This window comes from Diabrotica undecimpunctata, chromosome 7, assembly GCF_040954645.1.
Source record: "Diabrotica undecimpunctata isolate CICGRU chromosome 7, icDiaUnde3, whole genome shotgun sequence".
In the NCBI taxonomy this organism is placed as follows: domain Eukaryota; kingdom Metazoa; phylum Arthropoda; class Insecta; order Coleoptera; family Chrysomelidae; genus Diabrotica; species Diabrotica undecimpunctata.
In genome coordinates, this window is record NC_092809.1 from 36633262 (window position 1) to 36646259 (window position 12998).

At 34.2% G+C, this 12998-nt stretch overlaps 1 protein-coding gene across 10 annotated transcripts in view; it reads left to right on the forward strand.

The window, feature by feature from the left end:
• rg (A kinase anchor protein rugose) overlaps window positions 1-12998 on the forward strand; it is a 742603-nt gene that overhangs the window by 70228 nt on the left and 659377 nt on the right. For all 10 annotated transcript variants that reach the window (XM_072537071.1, XM_072537077.1, XM_072537078.1 and 7 more), the window contains exon 2: window positions 5034-5160. In XM_072537071.1, coding sequence (XP_072393172.1) covers window positions 5034-5160 — 127 coding nt within the window. The remainder of the gene's footprint in view (window positions 1-5033; window positions 5161-12998) is intronic.

A 12998-nucleotide genomic window follows, 5' to 3' on the forward strand; every position in this document is an offset into this window, starting at 1 on the left:
TGAAGACAAAGTAGTAATAATAAAGATGCTTTATTCAGGCAATAGTGCGCGCACTGTCACTTCTTTATTTAGCATAGATATCCCAATGGACCAATTCCAAGTCAATCAACAATTCAAAGGATTTAAAAAAAATTGAAAATATGGGGCGGTAATTAATAATTATATCTGTACAAAAAATATTGCTAAGCTACCAAGAAATTTAGAAAATGACAACGAAATCAATGTATCAACAGCAGTAGTTAAAAATTAGGATTCCTAGGTTCCTACAGTAACTTCTCGAGCCATTACAGATCAGTTTTGCATTAATAATTCCACAGCCTTAAAAATTTTGAAAGAAAATAAATTTCCTTCGTATAAATGTCAACATCATCAAGAACTAAGTAAGGCTAATGCAAACAGACAATTTTTAAAAAACATTTTGTTTGGCAATAAATAAATAAGAAAACCTGAGGATATTATTAAAAACAATAACTAATATCGTCGAAAAATAAATGTCTGGTTAGGATTATTTAGACACAATATTTTGGACCATTTTTTCTATAAGGAAAATTTAAATTCAGAAAAGATGTTGAAGTTGCTATATACAAGAAGAGATTTTACCGAGATTTGCAGAAGTAACTCCAGATGAAGAAGAAATTTGGTTTCAAATGGATGGCTGCCCTGCACACAATAGCCGGGAGGTTAAGGAATTCCTTAAAAAAAGTAGTTTGATTGGACCAAACTGTAACATTAAGTGGCCTCCAAAATCGGATAATCCTTATAATATCGGATAATAACTTATTTTGTTCAAAAGTTTACAAAATTATTAAAAATGCGAATTGATGAATATTCTGCAAAAATAACTGGGCTGATTTTTCTCGTTTTACACACTATCAAGTTTTTTCAGAACTTTCAGACTTATATCTTAATTATTATCTTATAATATTTAATCTTAAATATTAATCTTCAATTAATTAACTACTACTACTAATTAACTCGGTTGAACCGAGAGTGTATTGACATTTACCTTCACAAATAAATAGAAACACGTCGAGTTGATCGACTCGAGATAGCATTGCAAAAAACGTAGCTATTTTGATAAATAGTTATATACAGTGTGACCCATTTAGAATGGAAACACCTTTATAAAATTTGAAGTTGTTAACCGATTTTAACCAAATTATTTTTTAATGTCATGTAATAAAAGGTCTATTGCGGGACAAAATATGAAGTATTTAGTTACATTTTCAGGGCATTCTACGATACTTTTTCTTCGTCGAAAATGGAGAATTTGTGTTTGCGATTTTTTTTATTAAAAAAATCTCTACGCCACTGGGTTTAGAGTGGCTTCAAATAGCTATAACAAAAATTTTATTAAAATATATTTATTAATAACGAAGTTATGACAACTTAAAATTTTAAAACTCACTAAGCTACGAGTCAAAAAAGAACACCCTGTGTCGACAGATAACCATAAAACTAATTATTTTTCAAATAATTTTAATAATAAACCACTACTAGATAAAAAAATGTTTAAAATAGCATAAAAATTTAATGCAAGTAACGCACTTACTTAATTATTAACTTTACTTGCTACATCAATTTCAGTGCTAGCATAAATTTATGCATAATATCTGCAACAATATTTACTTCAAATTCTTTTAATATTTTGTGTCATGGCTGCAAGATTAAGAGAGAAAAAATTGAAATTATACGTCTTTTGGGAGATAACGATAGAAGTGCCAGGGAAGTTTGTACAATATTTAATGACAGACATGTGGATCGTCCTAATATTAGCTGCGGTACGGTAAACAAAATAAATAGAATATTTAATGAATATGGTGCAGTATAAAAACTAATTTTAAAAGATAACCCGTTACAAAGAGGAAGAGGAAATGATCAAATCATTTTAGATCATTTCAGAAATAGCCCTAATGCCAGTTTAAGGAATGCTAGTTTATATTTGAATGTGCCTCGATAGAGTATTCGATGATGTCTTAAGGTAAATAATATTAAACCTTTCAAACTAAAATTCTTACACACATTACAAGAAGGACGAAGCAAAACGTTTAGAATGTTGTTTATGGGCCCAAGGGGAATATTTAAACAATATAAATTTTCTAAAAAACGTGTTGTTTACCGACGAAGCCAGTTTCACTACAAATGGAGTAGTATCATCACAGAATTATCGCTATTGGACAGCAGATAATCCCCATTGGGTAATAAACTGTAAAAGCCAGTATTCTCAAAAAATAAATGTCTGGTGTGGTATAGTGAACGAGCGAGTTATTGGTCCTTTCTTTTTTGAAGAAAACTTGAACTCACAGAACTTTTTAGAATTTTTAAACACCGACTTGTGGGATGCTATTCATGAGCTCCCAATTAATGAACGATTAAATCTTTATATCCAGTTAGATGGGTGTTCTGTTCATTACGCCAGAACCGTGAAGCAATGGCTAAATGAAAATTTTCCGATAGGCCGGGATAGTCCGTTGATAGATTGGCCACCCAGATCTTCAGATCTCACAATTTTAGACTTCTTTCTCTGGGGAGTTATCAAACAAAAAGTTTACCAAACCCGTGCAAGAGACGTAAACGAACTTCGTGCAAGAAATCGATAGGCATGTGCAGAAATTACTCCCCAACAAATGTATCCAATTAGATGGTGAATTGGTAGAGGCAACTAGGATTTAAACTAAAATTATGTTTCTGTTAATACAGAGTGTTTTTTTTTTAACGTTAATACAGAGTGTTTTTTTCATAGTGAGTTTTAAAATTTTAAGTTGTCATAAGTTTGTTATTAATAAATATATCTTAATGAAATTTTCGTCATAGCTATTTGAAGCCACTCTAAATCCAGTGGTGTAGAAATTTTTTTAATAAAAAAATCGCTAATACAAATTCTCCATTTTCGACGAAGAAAAAGTATCATAGAATGCCCTGAAAATTTAACTAAATATTTCATATTTTGTCCCGCAATAGACCTTTTATTACATGACAGTAAAAAAGAATTTGGTTAAAATCGGTTAACAACTTCAAATTTTATAGAGGTGTTTCCAATCTAAATGGGTCACACTGTATATATACGAAATACGAAAACGACAATTAACCAATTATTGTATCTGTTACGAGTCGATATGTACTTTATTCGTTCAGTAGAATTGTTATCGTAGTTATCTTGACCTAGCATTACGTTCGTTTATCATTACATAAATAAATTTGTATAATACTTAGAGAAATGGATGCATTTGGTTATAAATTCAGTGAGTGCTAAACTAAGGACCTGCGGACCACAACTCAGGGCAGTACCTATAATAAACAACACAACCCGCCAAAGCAAAAATACTAGTAACTCATGTCGGTAGTGCAGAGGGCTTTTGACTGGTAGTTTACTGTAAAATATGGGTGTGGATATATGTCAATGATTTGAACAAATTGTAGGAATGTCTCATAATAACAAAAAGACTAATAGACAAATATTCACTACAGCAACTGAATCATTTCAATTACAGAGTATTTCACAAGGTTCCAGAAAGATATTTAGAATGGTTTTAGTGTACGCGGAACAATTCACTGAATATTGAAAAATTAGATGAGAAACGATACAATGATAACTATAGGACAATAGCCACATTTTAGCTATTAAATGTGGAAATAAAGCCTACAATCCATTTAAGACGACAAAAGGACTTCTACAAGGCTGTGCTACGTCCCCTACTCTGTTTAAAATATTCTTGGAAAAGACACTCAAACCATGGAGGAGAAAGTGCGAAGGCATGGGCATACCAGTAAGAGACGAATACCTATACACCTTAAGTTTTGCCGACGATCAAGTAGTCATCGCACAAGATGAAGAAGATCTCAGCTTTATGCTCAGAAAACTAGAAGAAGAATATAAAAACAACGGAATGGAAATAAACTTAGAGAAAACCGAATACCTAACAACAGAAAACAAGGATATGAGAAACCTAGAGATAGACGAGGGAAGACAAATAAATGGAACAGATAAATTCAAGTATTTAGGAACCATAATATCGAACCAGGGAACAACAGAAGAAGATATAAACAACAGACTGAGACAAACAAGAAACTGTATAAGACAACTAAACTCAGTGTTGTGGGATAAGAACATTACGATAAAGACAAAAAAGAGAATATATAATACCCTGACAAGAAGTATCCTGACATATGGGTCCGAAAACTGGACAATAAACAAGAGAAATAGAGGTAGAATAAGAGCAGTAGAAATGGAGTTCCTAATGAGAAGCTGTAGACTTACAAAAAGAGACAGAATTGAAAACGCAGAGATTAAGCGGAGAATGGGAGTGCAATCAGACATAATCGACTATATAGAGGAGAAGAGACTATCCTGGTACGGCCACGTCAGAAGAGCGGACAGAGGACGCTGGATAAACAAAATCACAGAATGGAGCCCGATTGGAATAAGAAAGAGAGGAAGACCCCGAAGGTCATTCAGAGATGAAATCGACGAGGCTATGGAGAAAAGAACCCTGCGAGATGGAGACTGGAATGACAGGGAAAATTGGAGAAAACGGTTGAGTGAAGGAAGACAGTGAAAACTGTGGAAATCCTTAGTAGTAGTAGTAGTAGCCACATTTACTATGTTATAGGGATGTGAACGCTGCATAATGATGCAAAGAGATCACTATAGACTATAGAATACAAACTACTGAAATGAAATTTATCAGGATCATTACAAGGCTTCATAGGCGTCTGAAAAGAATTGAAGATCTACTCGATTAAAGAGAAAATAAAAAATACACAATAAAAGGAAAATAACATACAAACAGAATGGATGAAAATCGACCACCTAAACAAATTCTAAATAACAAACTAAAAGAAACAAAAAGTACAGTATGCCTCTATATAGAACATTAAATCAATAAAAACAACGTTACGTTCTCTAAGAAACATATATACGTCAAGTATTTTGTTCGTTTTATTGACTTACGTTCTAACATTCTTTTAAAGTTTAAGGCAATCTATTTGAATAGCTTTCCCGAATTTAATTTCGTCTTTTCGTTTTGTTCTAGGCGGAGATATGGAGTGTATTCATCGCTATTCTGCGGAAAAGCGTTCGCAACCTTCAGGCATGCACCGATGTCGGTCTCATCGAACACGTTCTCAAAAGGTTGCGGAATGCAGACATCGTTGTGGCAGGTAAGTTTATGGGTCGGGATCTGAGCCTGGTTTATTGGCGCAAGCGATATTATTTATATATTTAAATGGAACAATGTATTAGGTTTTCTTATTTCATCTGCAATTTTATCTTATTTGTGAATTTAAAAAAGGATTTTAAGCTGCTGAAAATCCAAAAACATTCATTTTCAGTATGGTCGTTAGGTACGCGCCAAAAACAAGAACAAATTAGATTTGTAAAGTCCATCCAAAGTCAATTGAAAACGGAAGTCTCAATCTTATCGGTGATATCTGAGAAACTCGTTGAAGTACGAAATTTAGTTTTTTTAGAATACACTTAATTTGATGAATATAAGTTACTTAACTTGTTTTTACATTTGGTTTGTAACAATAAATAATTTCGTATATTAAACAAAACAAAAATAACAAATTCATTCCCACACCTTCTTCTTGTAGTGCCTATCTGTTTCGGATATTGGCGACCATAATGGCAATCTGTATTTTGCAAACTGCTGCTCAGAAAAAAAGATTTGTGGTTGTTGTGTTGAACCACGTACGTAGATTTTTCAGCCAGGAAATTCTTCGATTTCCTGGTTCTCGTTTTCCTTCTACTTTTCCTTGAAGAATTAATTACAGCAACCCCAATGCATGTGGTATCCCCTGTAGGCCTAATCCACCATATATATTAAATTAACATAGCTGCTACTACAAAACAGTGAAGAACTCAATAATTGAGGAGTTAAGGTAAAAACGGATTTAAGTGCCAAAAATTAAGAACATTTGTTAAGATCGAAAAAGTGATGTACCTATGTGTCAATGCCTTTAACGTAAATAAAGATCAAAGTGTCTGGACTTTTATTTATAGTTCAAATATTCACTAACAGGTAGAGCTAGATAAAAGTTTCATGCCAACCGTTATAAATTTAATTTTCTAATTTTGCAGATAATTCAAACGGAAACTATTATAATTGTGTGTAAAATATGCCAATATAGCAAGATGCCAGTAAAAAAATATTATTATAAAGAAAAACTCGATTTACTATAAAGTTTAAAAAAAAAACACTTACATACTTGTTTACTTAAAGTCTTTATAGTTATTTACATTTTTTTTTGTTTTTAAATTGTTTTGGTTCCTTGCGGGTTTTTTTTAAATTTTTTTTATCCTTTATAGATCAGGATATTTGTATTAGAAAAGTATCGAACATTAAAATGGTCTTTGTAGGACAAAACGTCTACAAAGCCGATAATTAGTCTAAATATAGCTATTTATTTCGAACTGACTAGAAAACGATAATCGAAAGAGCCTCTTATCTCCTGATTCAGTTCGCAATGTCGAAAGATCATTTTTCTGTTATAGTTTGTTAATCAGTTCGTAAATACTTTTTGTTTTTTTTTACTACAGATATCCTGATAATTGGGGCTTTTGTTGTTTTTAAAGTTTTATATTGGACCGTTTTACTCATTTTCTTCGGAAGATGAATCTTCACTCGCCAGGTTGAATTATTACTGGATCAATTGGCGGCAGAACGAAATATTCTTGTTCTTGTTTGATAACGTTGCCACACTGCTTTTCGAAATTTCAGTATTCTCAGGCTTATTCATAATTGTTCTTATATTATCGAGCACTATATTGTTTAATGATGGAGAGCGAATATTTTTCCGTAAATTATGTTTTATATATGATCAAAAACTCTATTGGATTGAAAATACAATTGTAAGGAGGTAACCGAACAACTGAGTGCTCTCATTCTTCTGCCAATTTATCAATTACGTATTCTGGCTGAAAATGTTGTGATTTTACTATTTCTAATAATTTGTGTTTTGTTGGAATGCTTTGAGGTATTTCTATATTTTTATTCCACATAAATGTTAAAAATTCTTCGTATTGACATTTAGAATTTTATGAAGTTGCTGAGAATGATACGGAGCATTATCCATAACTATTGCCGAATTCGATGGTATATTTGGTAACCGTTGTTTTAAAAAAATTTCCCCAGGAAGCCCCACAGTTGTCACATATTTTACTCTCCTTGATTTTTTCTTTTAGTACTCTCAAAGACATAAGGGATATCGTGGTTGAACTTCGTCGGAAAGTCGACGTCTAGTAGGAGTCTTTTTCAGTGGATTACTTAAGTGTGTTCTTAAAAGTTTCTTTTCTCAAATAGGGCTTGATTTTATTTTTTGAATAGTTAATTTACGTTAATGAAGTTAAAAACCTAGCGAAGAACAAATATCCCGGCAGAATAAATAATTTTGCAGCGGAACTATATAAAGATGGTAGTCTGGATATAAAAATAAATCTACAAATTACACACGAAATGAGCAGATAGAAATAGTGACCGAAATATTGGAATATTCTGTATCGTATACACGTAAGTACCTGAATGTCAGGTCTCCACTTTCCGCTCTCCTTCGACAGGAACACACCACACTAGCTTTGAATTTGAACATGATATACTTTTTTCTGAAGTGAAATTCGCTCGAAAAAGACTTAAGTTACACAAAGCAGCAGGCCATGATTTGCTGATGTCTTGAAGCATCTTCCGGTATGTGGAATGAGAATATTACATCGATTGTGTCATAAAATCTGGTACTCCGATTGAAGAAAGACCATAATCATACCTCTACATAAGAAAGGTCCAACAAATAATTGAAACAACTAAAGACTACTAGCTCTAATATCATAAGCCAGTAAGGTGATCCTCTACGTCCTGCAACGTCGTCTAGAAAACTTCGTAAGTTGGCAAATAGCACATGAGCAGGCTGGATTTGTGAAGGACAGAGGTACTAGAGAACAAATCCTTAATATAATCTCCCATCTCCCTTGTTATTTAACATCTATTCAGAGTTCATAATGCGAAGAGTCTTGGATGGTTGGGAGGGAGGAGTAAACCTAAGCGGTGTCAAGATATCTAACTTGCGTTTCGCAGATGATACTATACTTTTAGCCTTTACTCCCGAAGAAATTACTAACTTATTAAAAACACTCGAGGTGGAAAATGCGAAATTTGGACTCAAAGTTAACTACAACAAAACCAAAATCATGGTTATTGATCACCAACAACAGTTTCCTGAAATCCGAACTATTGCGGGAAGGGAGGTAGTCTCCTCTATGATATATCTTGGAGCTCTAGTTAAGAACAGAGGCAGTTGTGAACCCGAAATTCGAAGACGCATTTAACTAAAAAGAGCAGCAATGACTGAACTAAACGGGGTCACGGACTTCTTCTTCTTCAAGTGCCATCTCCGCGGCGGAGGTCGACAATCATCATAGCTATTCGGACTTTTGAGACGGCTGCTCTGAAAAGTTCATTTGATGTACATCCGTACCACTCTCTCAGGTTGCGCAGCCATGACATTCTACGCCTCCCTATGCTTCTCTTTCCGTGGATCTTTCCCTGCATAATCAGTTGGAGCAAGATGTATTTCACTCCACGTGTAATATGTCCAAGATATTCTAATTTTGTTGTTTTTATTGTATTTAAAATTTCCATTTCTTTGTTCATCCTTCCCAGAACCTCTGTGTTTGAGACATGGACAGTCAAAGAATTATATAGACGACGCACAGGCGCTTTTGAAATGTGGACATGATAACGACTGCTTCGAATTCCATGGACGGCTCGTCGTACGAATATCTCGGTTCTAGATGAAATTAAAGCCAATGAGCGTCTCTCTACTACTGTTTACTCTATTTTAGACATTTTAAGTCCTTTGGTCACATTCATCGAAGTGATAACAAAATGAGCAGTTTCAACGAAGACCTCAGAGTCAACGCCAATGCAGCAGATCTCCACAGCGATGGGCAGACATCACGAAAAAGCTTCTCAAAAAGCAGTATACTGAGACAGTACATGCAACAAAAGACCGCGACCAGTGGAGAAATATCAGACTATCCGAGCTGCTGAAGCTCAATGACGAACCACAATATATCTGCCAAAATGTTAATGACTATGATGATGATACACGAAAGGAAATTTTTTAAATGTCCTTGTCACTGACGAATTACACTACTAACTGCAGCGTATATGATATTCTCTATTCTTTATTTCCAAACCACGGTCGGCTACCTTTTTTAGTGTGTTCATCTAAGGCATCTACAGGAGACTGAAGAAGTTTAGCCTTAATAAAAGACACTTTCGAAAAAAAAAATTTGAAAAAGAAAATATAATCATAACTCCTTTATTTTTTATAATGGAAAGTTCATCATTGTACCGTATGCAAAAACCATTGTTTAGATTTTTACAAGAGCTACAAGTTTTCTTTTAATTAAATAGCTTTAAAATACTTAGTTATAAAGGCGTGAGTGTAAAGGATCAAATAGTGCGCACATATAAATACACGTTTTCAACGTCCATATCTCGCTTAAATTTTACCGAACTGAAATTTTGTAGGAGTAGTACTAGCACTTTTTACGTATATCCAGTAGTTTTGGAGTAATTTTGAAGAGAAGAGAATTTTAATTTACGATACTACAGAAATTCGTTTTTCACTTTTAACTCCATTTTTTTTTTCAAAATTAAGTATTCTAAACAGGTCAAACTTCTAGAATATATACGTAATATATAAATAAAGAGAAATGAAAAGGTCAATAAATAATTTTAATTAGGGTGGTAATTAGAGATTGTTCTCGGTGAAAGAAGAAGGGACCAACTTTATTTTCATCCTAGCTCGCCCAATTTTTATTATCCTAAAAAAAGGAAAAAGGTCTTTTTAACTACTTTAATCAGAATTAAAAAATTTCAAGCTCGAAACCTTTGGTTCCAGGGACTGTGGCAGTCTACCACTCCATAAACAGATAAAAGAGATTTAGTGCAACATAAGACACATGAATACCAAATCAGTTAATTTTATTTTAACAAAAATAACCCTTTAAAAAGTTAAATGCATAATAGACATCCAGTGGCAACTGTTTCAACCATTTAAAATAAACAACAGGTAGCGCTAAGTAGATGCTATCGCATGTAGATTGTTTAATCTACACTGAATAACCATTTAAAAAGTTGAGTGCATATTGCGTTTCCAGTAGTAATTGCCTTAACCTTTTAAAATAGACAACTAGCTGCGCTACGAAGATCGAGATAGGAATATACTGCGGTGGAATGTTTAATGTAGTGCTGAATAAGCCTTTAAAAAGTTGAGCGCACAGTACGCATCTACGGTGGTACGCGCACAGTGGTAATTGTCTCCTTTTAAAATAGACAAAGCACTGCGCAAGGAAGATCCTATCTCATGAATCCTGTAAAAAGTTATTAATTATTAATATTGTAAGTGCACTGTACGCATCCAATGATAATTGCCTCAATCTTTTTTAATAGACAACGAGCTGCGCTAGAGTGAGTATTGCGGTGGAGTGTTTAAGATAGATCTGAATACCCCTTTAAGAAATTGAGTATACACTACGCATATAGTGCTGATTTCTTAACGTTTTAACATAGACAACGGGCTGCGCTAGGAACATTTTATCTCATGCATAGCGACGGAGGATTAATTTAGCGCTTAATGGTACTTTAAAAAGTTAAGTGTACAGTGCGCATCCATTGGAATAGAAAAGGACTATGCTATGTAGAAGATCTTATCTCATGTATATTGCACTGTAGAATATAATTCGCAAATTACAAATCACAACCACAGAAGAACAGTAAGGATTTCAATATGAACCTTTATCGACCAAAAAGACCAAAATTGTGGCGTTTCTGTAAGGTTTCTAGAACAAGATAGAGACATTGAATTAAGGCATGCAATTAGTATAAAGCAATAATAATAATAACAATTTAATAAAATTTTTGGGAGATACTCCAGCATACCAAGTCACCTAGGCTCGATAACACGGAAATAGTCCCACCAGAGCTCAATCCTTTTGATACCGTAGTAATCTGGGATGAGTGAATTTCCCCTTAGAGAGAGTATAAGCCGTGTTACTAAATCTGGATAATAATAAGACAAATAATTTTTAATCCGCAGGAAATACCCTCATTCCTAACTCAGGGAACAACTTATTTAATAACCAAGGATCAAAATAATACCCAAGATCCAGCCAAGTACCACCCAATCACTTGTTTTCCAACTATGTATAAATTGGTCATATCCTATGTAGCCCAGCGTATCTCCCAACACTGCGCTCTAAACAATATCATAACACCTCAACAGAAAGGATGCGCTAAGGGTTCCATGAGTTGCAAAGAACAATTTATTATCTATCCAGTCATTTCTAATCAGGCATATACCAAAAAAAGGAACATTTTCACTGCCTTTATTGACTATAAGAAAGCCTTTGACTCGGTGCCGCATGAATGGCTGGTAGATATATTAAGAATATATAAAGTAAGTTAAAACCTTCTTAATATAATGACAGATTGGAAGACTAAAATTCACTTCCAAATACCTGTTGAAAACAATATCGAAACGGAAAATATCTCAATTAACCGCGGCCTATTCCAAGGAGACTCGCTGAGTCCATTGTGGTTCTGTCTAGCGATGAACCCACTATCTCAACTATTGAACTCCACTGACTCAGGTTTTAGCATTAAAAACAATAATACTGTAGTGGCGAAGCTTAATCATCTGTTGTATATGGATGATTTAAAACTAATGGCTTCTAAACTCTAAATCTACCACTCTAAATCACTTAGATCAAATGCTAAAAACTGTAGAAACTTTTTCAAATAATATCAGTATGTTATTTGGGCTAGACAAGTGTCGTGTACTATATAGTCAAGGGAAAGGCTTAGCCCGGAGGATTCGATATGCAAAATGGCCAAAACATCGAGGCTATGGGCGAAAATGACTCTCTATATCTATAAATATCTAGGAGTAAAGCAAGCTCGGAAAATTGGCCATAAACAAATGAAAATCGAATTATCAGAGTTCATACGAAGGGTAAAATAGCTACTCCGTTCACATTCAAAACGGTTATAGAAACTCTTCAGCGAAAAGTACGAACACACCTCACAAATGCACAAAAAGAAGTGCAGTAGAAAGAACGACATTACCGCGGTATTTAGAACGACGAGGACTTATGGATATAAGTGAGCAATTAGAAACACATATTACTAATTTAAGAACTTATTTTCAGGTGCAGGCGGAGACGTATACTGATCATCTCGCGATTTATGCAGTAGATGATACAACACCGATCAAACTGAGGGAACAAGAAATGTGCATAAACCTTATAATCTTACTAAGAACGAAAAAATGCGCATCTGGATGTGTAAACCTCTGCACGGGTGACATCCGAAAGAAGTCAGTCAAGACAATATAGCATCGAACTATTGGTTGACACCAGGAAAGATGTTCCCTGAAACAGAAGGTTCATTACTTGCCATTTAGGATCAGGTCACATAAACCAAAAATTACCTGAAATATATCGTCAGAGACCCTCAGGTCCAAAACGACAAATGCCAATATGAATGTCAAGCTCAGGAAACCGTGCTGCAACTTGCAATTTGCTGCAACTGAATATAAGGAACGGCATGACACAGAAGAGAAGATCCTCCATCAAGAGATAGCTTTTAAACTGGGACTTCTACAAACAAACCATCTTCCATATTATCAATATGTTCCTGAGAGTATGCTAGAGAATGACAACTACAAGCTATACTGGGATCGCACTGTGCTCACAGACCAAACTGTAGCACATAATAGACCAAATCTCGTGCTAGTTAATAAACTAACGAGACAAACAACACTAATCGATGTGGCGATACCTAACAACAATAATCTGTGTGTTAAGTACAACGAAAAGATCGCCAAGTACAGAGATCTGGAAATACAAATAAGGAGACAATGGAGAATCTACCCAGACGATACCTATTATTCTTTCTACCATTGGAGTCATTCCGAAGAACCTCCTAGAAAACATA